The sequence below is a fragment of the Myiozetetes cayanensis genome, unplaced genomic scaffold (assembly GCF_022539395.1).
Source record: "Myiozetetes cayanensis isolate MyiCay16 unplaced genomic scaffold, myiCay2020 scf19, whole genome shotgun sequence".
Lineage (NCBI taxonomy): Eukaryota > Metazoa > Chordata > Aves > Passeriformes > Tyrannidae > Myiozetetes > Myiozetetes cayanensis.
Genome location: NW_026087400.1, coordinates 252,940 through 270,655, shown reverse-complemented (window position 1 = coordinate 270,655; position 17,716 = coordinate 252,940). Strand labels below are relative to the sequence as shown.

General features: G+C 41.7%; 2 protein-coding genes across 3 annotated transcripts in view; both read right to left on the bottom strand.

Annotated features, from left to right (window-relative positions):
- DHX35 (DEAH-box helicase 35) overlaps nt 1–10,065 on the bottom strand; it is a 28,442-nt gene extending 18,377 nt beyond the window's left edge. For both annotated transcript variants that reach the window (XM_050313583.1, XM_050313584.1), the window contains exons 1-10: nt 10,007–10,065; nt 7,839–7,972; nt 7,368–7,460; nt 7,131–7,208; nt 5,389–5,493; nt 4,079–4,140; nt 3,391–3,460; nt 2,738–2,797; nt 731–843; nt 299–395 (exon numbers count right to left, since the gene is read on the bottom strand). In XM_050313583.1, the coding sequence (XP_050169540.1) occupies nt 299–395; nt 731–843; nt 2,738–2,797; nt 3,391–3,460; nt 4,079–4,140; nt 5,389–5,493; nt 7,131–7,208; nt 7,368–7,460; nt 7,839–7,972; nt 10,007–10,046 (852 nt within the window). In that variant the 5' untranslated portion in view covers nt 10,047–10,065. The remainder of the gene's footprint in view (nt 1–298; nt 396–730; nt 844–2,737; nt 2,798–3,390; nt 3,461–4,078; nt 4,141–5,388; nt 5,494–7,130; nt 7,209–7,367; nt 7,461–7,838; nt 7,973–10,006) is intronic.
- Nucleotides 10,066–11,370: 1,305 nt separating this feature from the next.
- On the bottom strand, nt 11,371–16,382 carry LOC126639086 (protein FAM83D-B-like). Its single transcript, XM_050313592.1, has 4 exons — nt 15,927–16,382; nt 14,628–14,795; nt 13,901–14,025; nt 11,371–13,648 (listed from the first exon to the last, which is right to left on the bottom strand). The coding sequence occupies exons 1-4, from the start codon at nt 16,380–16,382 to the stop codon at nt 13,258–13,260; spliced, it is 1,140 nt and encodes a 379-aa protein (XP_050169549.1). The 3' UTR covers nt 11,371–13,257.
- Nucleotides 16,383–17,716: the final 1,334 nt, after the last annotated feature.

Genomic DNA, 17,716 nt, shown 5'->3' with positions numbered 1-17,716 from the left:
GCTGTCTATGTGTGACTTGCATCAACAAACCATACACTGCTCCACTCAGTAACAAGGCTGAAAAAATACAGCATTAAATGAGAAAAACTATCATCCATGACTAGCTTTGATAAATTTAGGCCATACTTTCTCTGTAAGTCTTTGGGACTCATCTAATTTTGCCCCCGTCAATACAGAAATGTTTGACATCTTTACAAGATTAAAGTAAGCACAACTAAGGAAAGCAGGAGACTGAGGAGGCTTCACAAAGCCCACAATACAGCACAGTAAAACAAAAAAGAATTAATGATGTCTATACCTGGCCAGTTAAAAATGCCAGTATATCACCATCATTCTCCATCTGGTGAATTTTCATTGTAGTTTCCACAGTTGATTTTATATAGTCTGGAACAGGGCTATGAGGAGAGAAAACAGCAGAGACATGAGCAGAAGAGTAGGTACATACTTCTCCCCTCCAAAAAGAACAGAGTAGCTTTGGACATCAGACATCAGCCACACCACATTTAGCTCATGGTGCAATCCTTGGGAAACAGCCTTCAGCAACTGATTTATTTCTTTTATACTACAGTAAGCTTTAAAATGTGTCTGCTCATATAAGCAATATTCAAATGTTTCCCAAATTGAATGTTATGCCTTCCTTACCATTGGTCTGGAAATTTCTGAGCTCTAACCCAGCAATATGATACCACAGTTGCAGTCTCCCCACTGACAAGACCAGACAGGAACACACCTCTGTAGGTAAAAGATGTCCACTGGAAATGTCCTCCCCTCCACAGTAAGGATCACACTGGTATCTTTGCTTGGGTCACCGGTATCATTTTGATTAAAGAAATCCCTGAATTTCTGTGTTAAAATAAAAACAAAACCACTTTCAGTTTGATAATTCGAGGAATTGATGGAGAAACCTAAAGCCATGAAGCAGTTAAATTACTACTTGGATGTTTACGTCATAAATTTGACAGTACCAAGTAAAAAATGGTTCAGGTGTATAAAACAAATACAGTCTTGCATGTTTATTACTTTGAGAAGCAAAAATCAAAAAGAGATAATAAAATTAATTGTATCAGCTGACACAGCTGGAAAAAGCAGATACTTAAGTATTATTGGATCTACCATATTAGCAAAGTCAAAGCTAAGAAGAACTTTAATGATTGGTTAGAAAAGTTTTGGGTACAGCTTGCATATTCTCATCCATTTTTCACTGAATGATTTTCCAGCTCTTACTGACCACCAAGATCTCCCTTGTAAAAGCAGAGTTAGGCAGATCTATGTAAGGTTTTGATTTTTTTATTTATTTTGTGAGACACCTTCATAAATTTATTTTATTGCCATAATGTATTTTCAATAAATAATAGCAAACGAATGAACTTAAGAACACAAATAATTCATCTCAACTTTTAGAACCATTATGGAGACAATCATAAACTTTCCGTATTAAACAAATATTTATATGGTCACACCAATCATTTTGCTCCTTTTAACTTACTTTCATATTAACTGTAAACTATTTGTAATGTGATTTCTGGCAGTTAAAATTTTGCATTATAATGTATAGAATACTGCAAGCACTACCAAAGCACAGCATATTATCAACATTTATGGCGTATAGTACTTGCCACTTAAGGGAATCTCAGTGTACCTACATCTTCAGCGCTACATGCAAGCTCTCACCACCACATCTCATTAAGGACAGTGGAGTTAGGAGAAGTATGGAAAAAAGGAATGAACGTGATATAGGAGATGGAGTAGCTGCCTTATGAGGAGAGACTGAAAAGGCTGGGGCTGTGCTTGGGGAGCAGAAGGTTGAAAAGACACACAGCTGAGGTTTACAGAATCAAAAAGTGACAAAGTAAAACTGGTGGTTGGGGTGTTGGTTTTTTTCAGACACAAATCCCACACTACTAGAACTAAGAAATCCTTGATGATACTAGCAGGTTTGAAAGAAATTAAATAAAGTACTTCATTAGACAGCAGGTGGCAAACTTCTGAAAACTGCTCTCACATGGTGTCCTGGAGACTTAGAGCTTCATGGAGCAGATTCAAAGACAAATCAGCAAACAGCAGGTCCATAAACACATACTAGAAGGAAACCGCAGGAATGTGCTGTCTAATATCACTACTACAACCAACTGCAGATGCTGAGGCAGCTCAGAGAGAACAGACCAACAGCAGGTGCACAGGCTCATGTGCTCTCCCTAAACAGCAGTTCCTGTTGTTGCCGCTGCTAGAGACAGAACACAGGGCTGGATGAAACACTGCTCAGATCTAAGAGAATTCTTCTTCTGTTCATACTCAAAATTAAATAAATGATGTTCTCAGTAGGTTACTTAAGTTTCCGCAGGATACAAGTCAATTAGGGAACTAGTAAGATGTCACTGAAATTAAATCTACTCATTTATTAGTTATTTTTACTGGTCTGTGGTCACTTGAATCGGAACTAAACCGATGTCAAGATTAAGCCAAGAGAATATCTTTTTATACGCCACCACCAACAAGAAGAAAGGAGGTGTCAACGTATGAAAAGTAGATTCATATTTAAACTCAATTCCAAACAGGTTTGCTAATAAATGAAAACCAAACACAACAATTTAACCACAGTAGGGTTTTTTCCTGCACTCCTTCCTCTCCCATTCACTACTCAAGCAACAGTGATGCTTTACAAGCAGCATAGAGAATAAAAAGCAGTGGAGACGCCATATAAGGTCACTACATTTCACACCAAATCTGTAAGCTGTACCTCTGCATCCAAGGTGGCTGAAGCCACAATGAGTCGAAGATCCCCGCGCTTCTTCTGAACCTGGGACAGAGACCAAGAACATCCAGAGTCAAAACTATTTTCTAAGACACAAGGCTAGAACAAAGTTTTAGAGCATCCAGATTAACAGAAACTTCTCTGTAAAAATACTTGGAAAGTACAAGACAGCCGATGAATGAAGCACCCATATCACCCCACAGACCTAAAAACCTGATGACTGTTTGGAGTTTTATATTTTCATTTTAAAGGAATTCAGTCTGTTATCATTATAATTTACTCTTCAGTTCTGTTGGGAGTCAGATCTTCAGCAGATTGAAAGTTGGCAATAACCCCCTATCAGATCACTTCACATGATCAGCAGCAGCAGAATGAACAGTGTCTTTTTGATATCATCATCTAAGGAGAGATTTCAGCATCAGAAAGAGAACACAGAGGATCGTGTCAGATGACCAATATGTAAAATAAGCTGCAGGATAAATGAGGAAGTAGCAATCACCCTCCCTCAAACGGGTTCACTTATGAGCCATCAGAATCAGAGATTTCATGAAAAGGATGAAAATTAAAACAGTTACAGAGAACTGTATTAAAATTAAAGAATAAAAATTGCAGAGAACTGTGAATTAAAAGAGAATAACCTTTTTTAGTAAGCCAATGGCAATATCTGTGTAAAGAGTCCTTTCATGAGCTTCATCCAGCATGAGGACACTGTGAATAAAGCAGAAAGATAAGATTTTGGAAATTACTTGACTGACACTAGAATCAGTGTCTTCCTGTCTTCTAGAAATACCATTATTTGAAATCTGCTGGTGGACTATTACTGTTCAAATCCACTTAAAAACCCTGCAGCAATGAAATAGGTTGAAAACTGTAGATAATACCACAAGGTACATACACACTGCTCTTTATTCAGGCTAGTTTTTGGAAAGCGGAAGAAGAAAAAAATGTTTACTGTACTGCATAGGTTTTCTGGATACCAGAAAAGTCTGGGTTTTTTGTTGATTTTTAAAAATTTGTTAGCATCAGAAAGAAAAAGTGAATTTAGAACTACCAAATTAAGCAATTCAAGGCTCCATGTGGCCCATTTAGTTTTTGTTCCAAAACCACAGTGTAAGATCTTGCTGGGTTTGGTGCTGCAATGATCAACTGATTTTCAAACAGTCTTACAACATAAAAAGTCAAACATCTACAATAATTTTCGCATTTCAAGGTATTTAATTTATAATAACCACTAATAATCTTTAATAACCACTATAATAATAGCTAAAAGAATGCAGTTGTTTACCAAATTACACTTCAGCAAGCATTCATTCCATCTTTCCTTACCTGTATCTTGTTAATAAAGGATCAGCCATCATCTCCCTCACCAACATACCATCAGTTAGAAACTAAAAGTGAATACAAAGAAAAATGTAAAAAAAAATCCCTCTTCAGTAGCCTTGATCAGCCATGTAAGTTTTAAAGATGATTTTCTTGGGTTTTGCCTTTTTTTTTTCAATTTTTCCTTGCCTTCAGTTTTCTTATGTTCTATTAAATTAATCCATTTTCAGCTATGGAAGCCAAATATGTATTTCTGAGTACAAACTCAGAGATATGCAGAGTGATTGCTTTTTAATCAGTATGGAATTTCTAAAGTTAGTTATTTTTGTTCTTAAAGATAAATCAGATTGACAGCACTGGATGGCAATAGAAGTTTCTTCACTCTTGTCTGTACATGGCCAAACCTGCTCCATCAATAACATCCTGTGTGCCAACCCAGTCTGGACCCTCTCAAAGCTGGCTCCTTAATACGTGTCACACACTCCTGACCAGAACACAAATCTTAACATTTCAACAAAATGCAACATTTCAATACTTTATTCCTATATTGGACAGTGGAAACAAACCAGCCTTATACAGCCACCAAAAGGTAGTTTGAACTGTGACTCCAACTGTGGCCTTGAACTAGGCAAGAACTGGTGGTAAAACCCTCAAATTTCCAACTCTAAATGAATAATCATCACACTAAAAAAAAAAAAGGAAAAAAAAAAAGCTGCAATTTGTGAACAAGCATCTCAATTTCTTTCACTGTAAAAGGGATAGCAGTCTCAGAAAAAAAAATCAAAAAGCAAATTCATCATCACTGCTGTTTCAGCACAACTAAACCAAACCCTCTTCTGTACCAACACAGACAACATTAACATTGCTCACAGCACTGAAGAACAACTGCAAAGCTGTATTTAATCCATACCAAATTATCTCAGTTAGCCTACTCATCTTGGGTTTTATCTGTGCTTTTAATCAAAATCTATTTTTAGGATAGGGAGGATACTTTTTATCTGTGATTCATTGCAGCCTTTCACTATGCCCTTGAGTGATGTGCAGGTCACACCAGCACTGTACCAACAGTTGGCCGTACCTTGAAAATGCCTTTTAGATGGTGCTTGTCAGACTATCAGAATAGAACATGTATTCACTTTATTAAGGTTTGGACAGCCATAGCCATTTCAAGCATATTTTTGCAGTACCCAGCTGGAAAGCTGAAATGCTACCTATTCTCTTGACTGGGCATCACAAAGTTCTCATTAATTTTGCAAAAGTACTTGAAGAGTTTCAGCTAAACCTCTCAGAGCAACCACACACTGTACATGCTTCACCTTAATTCTTGTAGCCTGTGGATCTGTGCAGTCATCAAACCGAATGCAATATCCAACTTCATGTCCCAGCACTGCACCTCTTTCATCAGCAACTCGACCTGCAACCTGAGAGAAGAGGTTGTTATAAACAAGAAACAAACAGCTCAAAGCACACTTCATCCTTGTATCATTACGAACTCCAACGACACCTAAACACACAATAAAACTCCAAAACACATACATTAGTCCCAGCAGAATTCCAAGAACAAGCTACTTTTGGTTGAGTGACGCTCTAAGCCATATGAACAGGGAGTGAATTCATTACTTCACTTGGAATCTTATCACTCCACCACTGTCAGCCCAAGAATTCAGGATAATTGTCAGTCTGGGTAACACAAGCAAAAGTTCAGGAATTTCTAAACTATGCCTTATACCTTTGCAGTGACCTATCTTTGTTTCTGACAATCCCCATGCTCCAGATGGGAGAGCAGATAAATCTCCTATTAAAATAAAATACCATCTTCAGTTCAAGACAAAGCAATAAATCACCAATTATATTTCTCACCTCCCTGCAACAGCCAGACTCCAGGCTAATTGCAGCAACATTCTTAAAGAATAATCCTACTGTGTCTATATACTAAGACACTGTTGAGTAAGTGGACATTGTATACTAAGAGCTGAATTGAGTAATCTTTTTATTTTAGGCTTAAAAATCATGTGTAAGATATTAAAGGGAAAAGTGAGTTTGCTGTGAGAAGTCATTGCAGCACACACATCATCTCCTGTAGAACTGTGCTCTGTCAGCTGGATGTCCTTTGAAGGAGAAAAGGGAGGACACTGCAGGCAGACTCAAAGCACAAGATGCAGAGCACTGCTAGAGAGTGTTCCTTTAACCATGTTGGATCTGGTAAAAAAATACAGGATGATTTAAAATGGCAAACTGTACAGCTGCTCAAACTACTACGTTTTTACCAGAGGTAGAAGCTGATTTGTTGCAGATACATTTTACTGTATTGTAAAGAACAGGCAAAATGAGAGTTATAGGATGGCACCTCAGTTCTGTGTACAGAAAGAAAACTGCAGCAGAAACTTCACCCACGAAGTCAGTGTCTGGCAGCAGTTATGAAGACAAGGAGCACTGGACGCAGACTATTACCAGAGAGCACAAGTCATTGCCCTCAGCATCTCTTTCCTCTCCAAGCACATCCAGCTGACATTATGCTCTCCAAGACATACTATGTATATGCAAAGATTTCTCACAATAAAACGGTTTCTTCTTTTGCCCAACACTTTTACAAGGGGAAAGAGACAAACCCACACCCCACAAAAACAACAAAAAACACAGAATGAAGATTCAAAAAACTATGATTTGCAACCCCTTCTTTCTTCCACTGGTACGTTACTTCCCACAGATTTACATCACTGCTTCACCTTCTGAAAGAAGTTAAGGGTCACACAAGCACAATTCTAGTCCCAAATCAGTAACAGCTCAGCCCTATGCAGCCCTAATTTCCATATACAGTTCTGCTGACATTACTCAATTTTACTTCAAAGCTTCTACATCTGCAATTCTGGACTTGGAATGTTTGGCAAGACCCACTAATCAGGTTGCATTTAGAGTTTAACACCAGGAACTCTGTGAGGAAGATAAGCAGAAGAGTCTATTCATTCAGGACCTCATGCAGTTGTGATTCCTGCTATTCAGCAAAACTAAATAAACTGGAGGTTACAATGAACAACACTGGGAAAATCTGGACACTCACTGAAACAGCAGCAACCCGACGAGGCTGTGTCACTCCAACAACTCTTCCTTCAGCTGTCCAGCCAGCTTCTGCCAGGTACTGCAATGAACAGGGTGGTTAAGAGAGACATTGCACATGGTGTGGATACAGCAAGGTGTTAGTTCCCCACATTATGTGCTTTTTCCTGGTCCTGTTTATTACTTCATGTAAAATCCCCTGGGGGAATACCTGATTTTACCAAGCTAAACAGACACTTACCTGTGGAATTTGCGTTGATTTCCCACAACCTGTTTCCCCAATAATCACCAGAGTCTGATAGTTCTCCACTAGGTAAAGTATATGATTTCTTAGCTGAAAGAGAAGATGAAATTTAAACATAAAAACCAGTATAAAAATAGGAAAACAATTAAAATTACAATATTTACATATCTAACAGATACAGTAACTTCCTGTTACATGGAGTCCACTGACAAAAGCTAAACAGTCCTTTAAAATCTATAAATGACATGTACAATATTTAATAAATAATATACATCAACAAAGCCCTTAAAACTGTCAGTTACAGCTGTCAAACAGAATCATCAATTCCACTAAATAGAGAGCATAAGATTATGGTCATAAAATTATTACTTTGTGTTGCAAAGTGATTCTATACTGCTCTTTCAAATTAAAGATGTAAGCGCCAGACATCATACAATAGATTCAATAAACCAGAAAGAACTCCTATACCTTAAAAACAGGCAGCTTTTGTCTTTGCTGTTCAATAGAAAGGGACGCATAAGGATTATAGATGACGGTCACGGCGCTGCTCTCAGCAGGGCTCTGTCTCTCCTCTGACACACTGACACCAGGGCCCTCCGTGCCTACATGACAGAAGTTAATTTCGAGTGGAAAAAAACACTTCTGCTTAGTGCATCACAATACAGCCAAAATAAACATGTTTCTTACAAGAAGGAATAATAGGTGGCAGCACAAAAAAACCCAATCTTCCTATTTAAAAGAAACAGGAGGAAAAAAAGCACGTAAGTAAAATATAGAACAAGATCTTGGGAACTGTCTTCTTTTTCTGTGCACCAGTTCAGATATACGTTCAATATCCTTCTCAGAAGTATGTCTGTGGATTTTAAGGCAGTCAGACATGTAACAGAACTTCCCTTGACTAACATAAACTGCATAAACACTCAGCCTTGCCCACTTTTGGGATAAGTCCCTCACTTCAGTTCTGAATTTACCTCAGGCACTGAAACCTGCAGCTTATCTTAAAACTATTGACAGCTGAAAATGCTGAATTGTGAAAGCAAACCAGAAACAAAAACTCATCTCAGTAACAGAATGTGTCATCTCCAACTGCAGATTCAACTGGGAAAGTCTGAGAGCAAAGAGAAGGATTCCCCAGTTTTGAAGGATTTGCTTACTTGGGCTTCTCCCACTGTTTAAAAACAGTTAGTCCCTATTCAGAGCTGCCAAGCAGTTTTATAGCAAATTGATCCAATTTTAAGAGTGGTTAGCAATGATTCCAATAACTGTTCACTCCCCAGGACAGATGGGGAAGTTAAGAGCCAAGGACTTGAATATGTGGATCTTGACAAATCAGTGAAGTTAACAGATATTGCTTCTTATCACCCACTGATTTTCTTTCACAGCCTTTTCCATGCTTTTTTAAATGCACCACTGCAAGCATATTATTATATATATATACATATTGTATATATACATATATTATAATAATATTCAAATAATTAAGAAGATGTTTGCTAAACTAATCTTGCCTCTAGAAAAGCTTTGAGGTGACCAATTTAAAAAAATTACCGGACTCAGACCCACCAACCTCCCCTGTGGGACAATGGGAATGCAGAGAGATGCCCAAATCATGAGGGAATGATCACTGAATCACAGCCCAGTAGAGGCTGGCAGAGACATCTGGAGACCTTCTGGACTTGGGTGATGACCTTCCTTACCACAGGGTCACTTACACGGGGTGCTCAGGTCCTCCTTCAGTGGGGTTGGAGACCTCCCAAGTTGCCTGACTGCTTGATCCAGAACTTGGCCACAGAAGAGGTTTTTCTCCTGTTTAAGCTGACTTTCTCATAGTTCAGTTTAAGCACTCCCAAGAACAGTATGGCTCCACCTTCTTTACACTCCCCATCAGGTATTTATATACACTGAAAAGATCCTCCTGAGGCTACTCTTCTCCAAGGTGCACTGTCCCAGCTCCCTCAGTCTCCCACTGCACGCTGCACACTCCATTCTCTCAACCATCTTCGTGGCCCTTCACTTTGTGGCCCTCCTTCAGCGAGTCCAGGTCTTCCCGAGCCCACCTACCGTTGCTTGGAATGGCCTTTCCAGCGCTGAGGGGAATGATCACCTAATCTGAGTATCTCCTGTCTCATTTTAAGGCCATTTCCCCTTGTCCTCTTACCACAGGTACGACAGATGACACCGGCCACCACCTTCCTACAACCTCCTTTCAGGTAGTTGTAGAGAGCGACGAGGTCCCCTTGAACCTCGTTTTCTCGAGACTAAACAAACCCAACTCCCCCAGCCACTCCTCATAAGACACATTCTCTAGTCCTTTAACAAGCCTTTTTGCCCTTCGCTGGACACGCTCCAGCGACCTCAGAGTCGACAGGAGCAGCGCCGCCAGCTTTCGCGGCAGGCCAGCGGAACGGGGCTGTCCCCGCAACCCCACACCACGGCCGGCCCGAGCCGGGGCTCTGCCCCCCGCACCCCCCACACCGCGGCCGGCCCGGGCCGGCTCTGCCGCGCACCCCGCGCCCGGCCCGGGCCGGGGCTCTGCCCCCCGCACCCCGCACCCCCACACCGCGGCCGGCCCGGGCCGGGGCTCTGCCCCCGCCCCCTCACGGCCGGACCGGAGCTCTGCCCCCCGCCCCCCTCACCCGGCTTCCAAAACTTCACCGGGCGCACGGGCGCCGCCATGTTGGGGTGAGAGGGCGGCCGGAAGCGACGCGCGGAGCCCCCGTGACGCTCCCGTTGCCATGGCGACACCCGCCCGGTCCCTCACGAGGCCCCTCCCACCACAACATAATAGGTTTTCCTTTCTTTCCTTATAAGGCTGGGGCTTTACGGCCAAAACTTTGCATTCGAGAGACAGCCGAGTTGTTATTAGCACCTAATAACATCTAATGTCCAGTAAACTGAGATGCGAGTGGGTGTGTTGGCATCACCCAGCGGCTGGTTGAGTAACAGTTAACTATAGACAGGAACAAAGAATCACAAAATCACTTAGGTTGGAAAAGACCTCTGAGATCAACGAGCCAACCTGTGATCACCACCATATCAACCAGACACGTGCCACGTACAATCTTCCCTTAAACACCTCCAAGGACAGTGAGTCAGTCCACCACCTCCCTGGACAGCCCATTCCAATGTCTAATCCCCCTTTCTGTGAGGCAATAGTGCGTAAATTGGGATCAGGTTTATAAAACTCCAAGTAATACTCTTAGCCTGGGTCTTGCACATGTCCATCTCCCTGCTGAACAGAGTACTGTGAAAGCCAAGGAAGTAATCTGCAGCTGAAATATAAGTACAACCAAGCACTTCCAGTATTTAGGTCTTCCATACATTTTTGGCCACACTTTTCATGGTACAAAATGAGTTTCATTAAAAACAATAAATAATTTTTTTTTAAAAAAAGGGAAGAGAAAAATGCAGGGACCAAAGGCCCAGAATAAGCCAAGCCTTTCAGGTACTGGTCCTGTTGCTAGGACAAAATGTATAGGATTGTTTAACCTGAAGAAGAGAAGGCTCTGGGGTTACCTAATTGTGGTCTTCTTTTTCTACAAGAAAGATAGAGAGAGGGTATTTACAAGAGCCTGGAGTGAAAGGACAAGGGGGAATGGCTTCAAACTGAAAGAGAGTGGGGTTAGAATAGAAATCAGGAAGAAATTCTTCCCTATGAGGGTGGTGAGACCCTGGCACAGGTTGCCCAGAGAAGCTGTGGTTGCTCCACCCCTGGAAGTGTTCAAGGCCAGGTTGGATGGGGCTTGGAGCAACCTGAGCTAGTGGAAGGATTTTCCTGCACATGGCAGGGGATGGAATGAGATGATCTTTAATGTCCCTTCCAATTATTATTGAATCAAATTTGATGTAGACTAAGAGTTAATTAAGTAGAGGTATAGGAATTATAAAAAAGGAGCCCAAACAAAGAGTTTCTAATAAGTTTAGTAATGCTGTTAAAAATTTACACTTATGGAAAAAAAATCTAATCACATTTCATATTCTTATTAATAATTCTCTTCATTAATAACTTGTAACACTAACAGTGCAGTTACGGTAAGTAACATAGACTGCGCTTCACAATGCTGTACCTCCATGGTCCCTTGTTATGCTAAGTCTGTAGATAACCCCTTGTAAGAAAGGTTATTCAGTTCTAATTAAAGATGGTCTTAAAATTTTAGCTATATATTTCAATGCAGTTTTAGATTAAGCCCACTGTATCAAAAATGAACACAACTCTTACCACAGTATTTTGTATTACCAATATATTAGCAACTGTTGTGAAAAAGTCCTACGAATGGCACATGGAAAGAGCTGCCCATTGAAGTAATGAGATGAATAACAAAGGCAAAAAGTTATATTTGAGAAAATATATACAAATAATTATTGTGAAAATATGACTGTATAAACAGTATTTTGCATAGAGTACAACATGGTTGTATGGATTCTGAGTCTATGGAATATATAGTTTAAAGTAAAAATATATATTACAAATTTCTTTATACCTGGATGAAAGTTAGGACTACAAAACTATAAATTATTGAATATTTACAGATTAGGAGAGTCAGAATTATTCCACTTCCACGATTATAAGTGCAGAAGAAAAAGGGCCCAGATTAGTTGTATCCCAAGCAACACATTATTGCATTGTCTATAAAGACCATTTTTATAACCTCCATGTGTTCAATGTTATCCTGCTACTGTTTAGCAGAAACATTTATGAAACTCCCCAGCTAAGTAGGAACCTTACCCTTTGAAGCCCAGAACCCACAAGATACTCACACAAGCATATACACAAGTATTTTGCAGTAGAAGAGCCTCAAGAACAACTGAGAAATAATAAACTTTGGCTTTGCCCACAGCTGCCATTTCTGGACTAATGAGTTTCTGCCCTGGCAGGCTGATGGAATTTCAGTGCCTCAATGTACTGCTGTTTGGGTGGAGAGTTTAGTCATGTGGGTTGGATTTTTTTGGTTTGGGTTGGGATTTTGTTTGTTTTGGTTTTGGTTTTGTTGAAGTTTTTTTTCCCCCTGGAAACTGATGGATTTAAAGAAATAATACTAATCAAGCTTCCATGAAACCTTAAAAATATATTATTCTATGGCTGAGTTTCGTATCATTGCATTTCTGGTGGAAGTAGAGCTTTTGAGAAGATGCAGCAGCTTCAGAGATTTCAGATCTACTCAGCTTTTCCCACAACATCAGACAGCAACAGCAAACATAAAGAAACCAAAAAGTATATCCAGTAATGCTAAGAGATTGGTCTCATTTGTCTCTACTACAAACATAGTAGGTCCTTTGGAATACTATCCCTTGTACACATTTATTGCATGATGTCCAACAATCCAAATATAATACAAAGGTCACTTGAAATTCAGGCACTGCAAAAGCCTTTTCTACATGACACTTTAATTCATTCTGTCTGACAGCACAGCTTCATGTGAAGAAAATGTAACGTTTGAGGACTAGTAGTGTGGTACTACCCTACTAGTTTCTGGATTAGGGTTACACCAGTTCTGGGTCATGAAGTGGTGGAGAGCTCATGCAACCAAGCCTAAGCTTAGACTGATTTCAGAGCCTTACACCTATCCTGCTTTCATGCTTGGAAGACTTTTAAGCAATATGATTTTTGATACCTAGATTCCTTAAAAGAAAAAGGGTTGAGTTACTGAGCTAAGGCACTGCCAACCCGTCAGCTCAAAACATGAAAAATGAGAATCTAACAGAATACTAGAAGCCAAGAATGGAGTTATAGAGATCTGTCTTAAAATCACAATTCTCATTTCACTTTCTCTCCCTTTGAGGTTTGTTTCTCAGCTCCTCTCACAAACACACTGTAAGATAGCGCTGGACAGGGACAGTTGGACATGGTTCCTGAGGTTCTGCTTCTTGCCCTGCGTAGATGTGCAGTTCATCTTTCTATGATCCAGTGTGGCCTCATAACCAGGGAGCCGTTCCTCTTAGTCAGCGGAGGGGAGGTGTGTATGGCATTGTTTGGCGTGTACACTGCCTCCCTTGAGGCATGCAGCCAGCTTCGCTTCCTCTTCAGATTTCCAACAAATGCTCTAAGATACAAAAAGTCCATTCTCAGGAAGTTTTCCCTGGTCATGTCTCTGGAAGCCACTGTTATCCTGACCAGCTGGTCCAACACCTTGTTCTTCTTGCAACTGGATAACTCTTTGAGGTTGATTGGCTTTGACCGTGCATGGAGAATCCGAAATTCCAGGTCAAACTGTGCAACTACAGGGCCTGACAGGATCAAAATGTTACTGCTGTTCAGCTTCCCATCTGTCCAAGTAAAACTAGCAAAGGAAAAATGAGAAAATTGTGAGTTAACTAAAAAAAAAATCAGTAAACAAAGTATTAACTAAAAATTCACTTTCATCACATTTAGTTACATTGTTCTTATAATCCAGCAGATGAGCAGTGGGTTCTTCTTTTATGGATAAATGTTACACATAAAATCTGATAAGGAAAGCAGTTCTGCAGCATTGATGGTTTTCCTTTCAATGTAAAGAAATCATGCTAAACAACAGAAAAAAACTAGCACTTGCCTGTAGGAGCCTGTTGTCACTCTGATGCCATCAATTAACATGAACTTTTCACAGACTTTTCCAATAATTTTGGCACCCGACCTGGTGCAATATGTGTTCCCAGTGATAATTCTAACTCTCATCAACTGTTAAAGATACAGCAAGAGTCAGGTGAATTTCAAAGTTCTGTTTAAAGGAGTAACACCCCAATAACGATCCCTGATTTCCCTTGAACTAGCAAGGATTGCTGTGCACTGGCACAAGAGTCACTCTCTAGGAACTAAATGATAGTTTTGTCTTGTTTTAGTAGGCAAAGAGGTGGCATAAAAGGGCAAACCCATAAACTGACTGTGCAGAATGACTGTAAAAACTCCTTCCACCTAATTCTGTAGGGACCAAAATTTCACACACTCCCAAGAACCTGCTTCTCCATCAGCCTTCAAAGACTCGGCAAGCCCAAGCAACTCCAGTCATGCTTTGGGAACTGGACATTCCTCCTGCCTTTCCTTGAATGTTCAACTAGTATTTATTCTCAGAAAGCAGCTGTAACATCCACTTACAAAGGTTTCAGATTTTCTATTAATTGCTGCCTTATGCAAGAATAGTCAAATCTTCCAAGAATGAGATGGAGGTACATAACTCCCACTTGAAGCTGTGGCAGCAAGTATAATAGCTTCTTCTTTTGATGGCTCAGATTACACTTGTAAGAGGAATAGCTCCCTATCCCTATAAATATGACAAGGCTCACCTTTTCCTGTTCAAGGTCAACTCCCAGATCCTTACACATTTTTAGAAAGTGGGAAAACGAAGACTGATCTAGCAGGATATACACTTTAACTTGCCGCTGGCTACAGGCTTGCATGAAGTCTTTGAAGATATCAGTATCTGTGAAGGAATCCATAACCAAGGCAATCATCTGCAACAAGTTTTAGAAGAAACCATTAGGCTATTTCCACAGCATCCCAAAGGAGACAGCACATGAGGAATTTGACTTTCAAATTAAATATTTCTCCACACACATTTTTTCCTGATGGTTATGGAACATGGTACAGCCTTCTGTGATATGGTATATTCTTCCTCAGCCTATGGCAAAACCAGTGGTCTAGTTCTCTATTTCTGTGTTAGACAAATTTGGTTTCCAATTCCTAAGCAAGAGGGTTTTCTTCCTGAGAACAGATGTCTTTTCCTCAAAACCAGAAGAAAAAGGTGAGCTTATTTCCAACACTAAGGTTTTCCAGAGTGTTTCAAACTTTTCAAATATGAAAAGAAGCACTAAAAAAAACCACACACACACACACAAACAACACAAAAAAAACCCAACAAAAAACCCCAAAAAAAAAAACAAAAAAAAACCAAAAAAACCCAAACCACCAAATTTTAACTGCTCCGTTTTGACTGCCATTTACGTCTCACCTCTCTACTTGAGATAAAAGTGAGGTTTGTTTATAACTTATTATTCTCACGATATTTGAAGTCAAGATCTGACTATTCTTTCAAGTTCCTTGAGTAAAGCTTCACTTGAGAGCCATATCCTGCCCCCACAGACCTTCCCCACGGGCGGAACCCCAGGATCCACCACAGGATGAGGAAGCAACAGCTGCTTGTGAGAGCTGGGAACGGGCATGCTCGGGATGTATCGCTCACGAGTGCCAAGTACCCGAGGGAGCTTAGCAGCACCGAGAGAATCGGGACTCCGTTTTCATCAATATGGGGGAAGGCAAATAGTGAACCTATTTTAAGAATAAATAAAAAAAGGTGGTGCGAAAGAAATAATAAGAAAAAAGGAAACAGCACAGTAAGTGAAAATGGGAGTTTATTTAAGAGCAAGTGAAGGGGAGAAGGACGAAGTGGCTCCAGGCAGCGGCGCGGCACTGGAGAACCGGGAAAGGGGGAGTTCGGAGATGCACCATATAGACTGCCACTCCTTGTATATTTTCGAGCTTGTCCTTTTCACGAGGCATTCTCTGCTTGGCAGGGGCGGTTCTAAAGCCGCCTGACCTTGCTCGGTGTCCCGTGAAGGAGGCGCTTATCGGTCCCGGGCACTCACCTGCCGCGCGGAGCGGATCTGCCGCCGCACCGCCTCCTTGCAGCCGTAGATGCTGCTGCTGTCCCCGCAGCCGGGCTGAAAATGCGCCTCCACCCGCGTCAGCCCGCGGAAGGCGCCGCTGGCGAAGCCCGGCCAGCCCAGCTCCAGCACCGGCGGCTCCAGGTCCGAGCGCTCGGGGAAGTAGGTGAGGGATGAGGCGTCCAGCGAAGAGCCGGGCGAGGACTGTGCCGCCGGCTCCGGGCCCGCGGCGAGCGGCAGCGCGGCCCGCGCGATGTCCTGCACCTCGGGCTCCGACAGGAACGGGGGCAGCTGCTCCCGCCGCAGGAAAGCCCGCAGCGCCTCGGGGCCGCCCGCCACCAGCTCCTCCAGCGCCAGGCGCTGCGCCTCGCTGTACGGCCCGGCCGGCGGCGGCCAGCGCCCCGCGCCCTCCTCCAGGCACTGCGACGAGTTGGCCATGGCTGGACCGGCCCCGCTCAGCCCGCGGCTCCTTTATAGCGCTCCGGAGGCCCCTCCACGCCTCCCGTCCGGCCCCTCGCCCACGGGACAGGCCTGGGGGGGCAGAGCCAACAGCCCTCTCCCCGCCCAGGGAAGCACCCGCAAAACAGCAAACCTAGCATTAAGCCGCGAGAGTAAGTGCAGCCCTCATCCCAGCCCAGATGAAAAGGCTGCTCCTAAGGTTAGAGAGGGCAAATGGTCCCAGAAGGAAAGCACCAAGCACCGGAGAAGTCACCCAGACTCAACACGCCAAATTAAGAGAAAACAAAGCTCAGCAATGATCAGCTGAAAACCCCACGGCAAAAAAAAAAGTTTATTTGTAAAGTTTCTTATTCCTGTAAGACTATCTTAACAGCTGCACAGTGCAATAGTTAAAAAGCACGTGGAACAAACAAGTTGATCGCACATACATTCAAGTACTGCAGAACATGAACTCTTGAAAATACAACTCGAGATTGGCTTTGAAGATGTATCTTGGCTCCCTCTCTGCAACTTGTTTTGCTCCCAGTGTTGCAGATGCAAGGATCGTGCAATAATGTATCTTACTGTTTCAAGCAAGTGCAGACAGAGATTTTTTTTCCCACCTGCACATCTTTGCACATCTGCCCTCCAGCTTCAGGGAAGGAGTGGCTGCTTTGAATTCCAAGCAATAAAAGTATCTAAGCCTCTTTGTTCATAGAGATTTCAGACAGAAAGACCAAAGTTAATAGAATAGTGTTGCTCTCTACACTTGCAGCTTTTTTGAGCTACAGGTATTTTTCTGTTTATTCACTCATTCATTGCTGTTTATAGGAATTTGCAAGCCTATAAACATGCTGAAATGTGCCATCTGCTGGACACACGTGGCCCTAAATAAGAAAATACACAACCCAGACTCTGAATTGAGCGGGCAGAGTTCAGTGTGGTTGGTCACTGAAGTACAGGGGTGCAAGTCTAAAGAACAACAGTATGTGGTTAGATCCCAGGGAGATTTGACACACTCTGCTCAGTTAGGTAATCCAGCAAGCACAGACATGCACAGAAAACTGCAAACAAATATTCAGATGATGTTTCTGCAAAACAGCTAAACCTAAGGCCCATTCAATATTGAAAGTATTTTCAAAAACTGGAGAGGCACTTTATCTCCTCAAATCAAGTTAGTAGTGGATAAAGGATAAACAGAGGAGGAAACAGAGTATTTCAGACAGGACTGTTAAAAACTCATAGTTAGTTGTACAATAATATTACCCAACATAACCCACAACATTTTGTAGTGCATTTGTCAGTTCACTTTTGAACAGGGGCTTTGTCACATG

What these genes read in the sequence shown, in the direction of transcription:
- LOC126639086 (XM_050313592.1), bottom strand. Translation starts at nt 16,382, where the DNA reads ATGGCCAACTCGTCGCAGTGCCTGGAGGAGGGCGCGGGGCGCTGGCCG. An exon ending in AGATCCGCTCCGCGCGGCAG is followed by an intron (nt 14,796 to 15,926) that starts GTGAGTGCCCGG and finishes AACTTGTTGCAG; the next exon opens with ATGATTGCCTTGGTTATGGA. An exon ending in GTGACAACAGGCTCCTACAG is followed by an intron (nt 13,649 to 13,900) that starts GCAAGTGCTAGT and finishes TTCCTTTGCTAG; the next exon opens with TTTTACTTGGACAGATGGGA.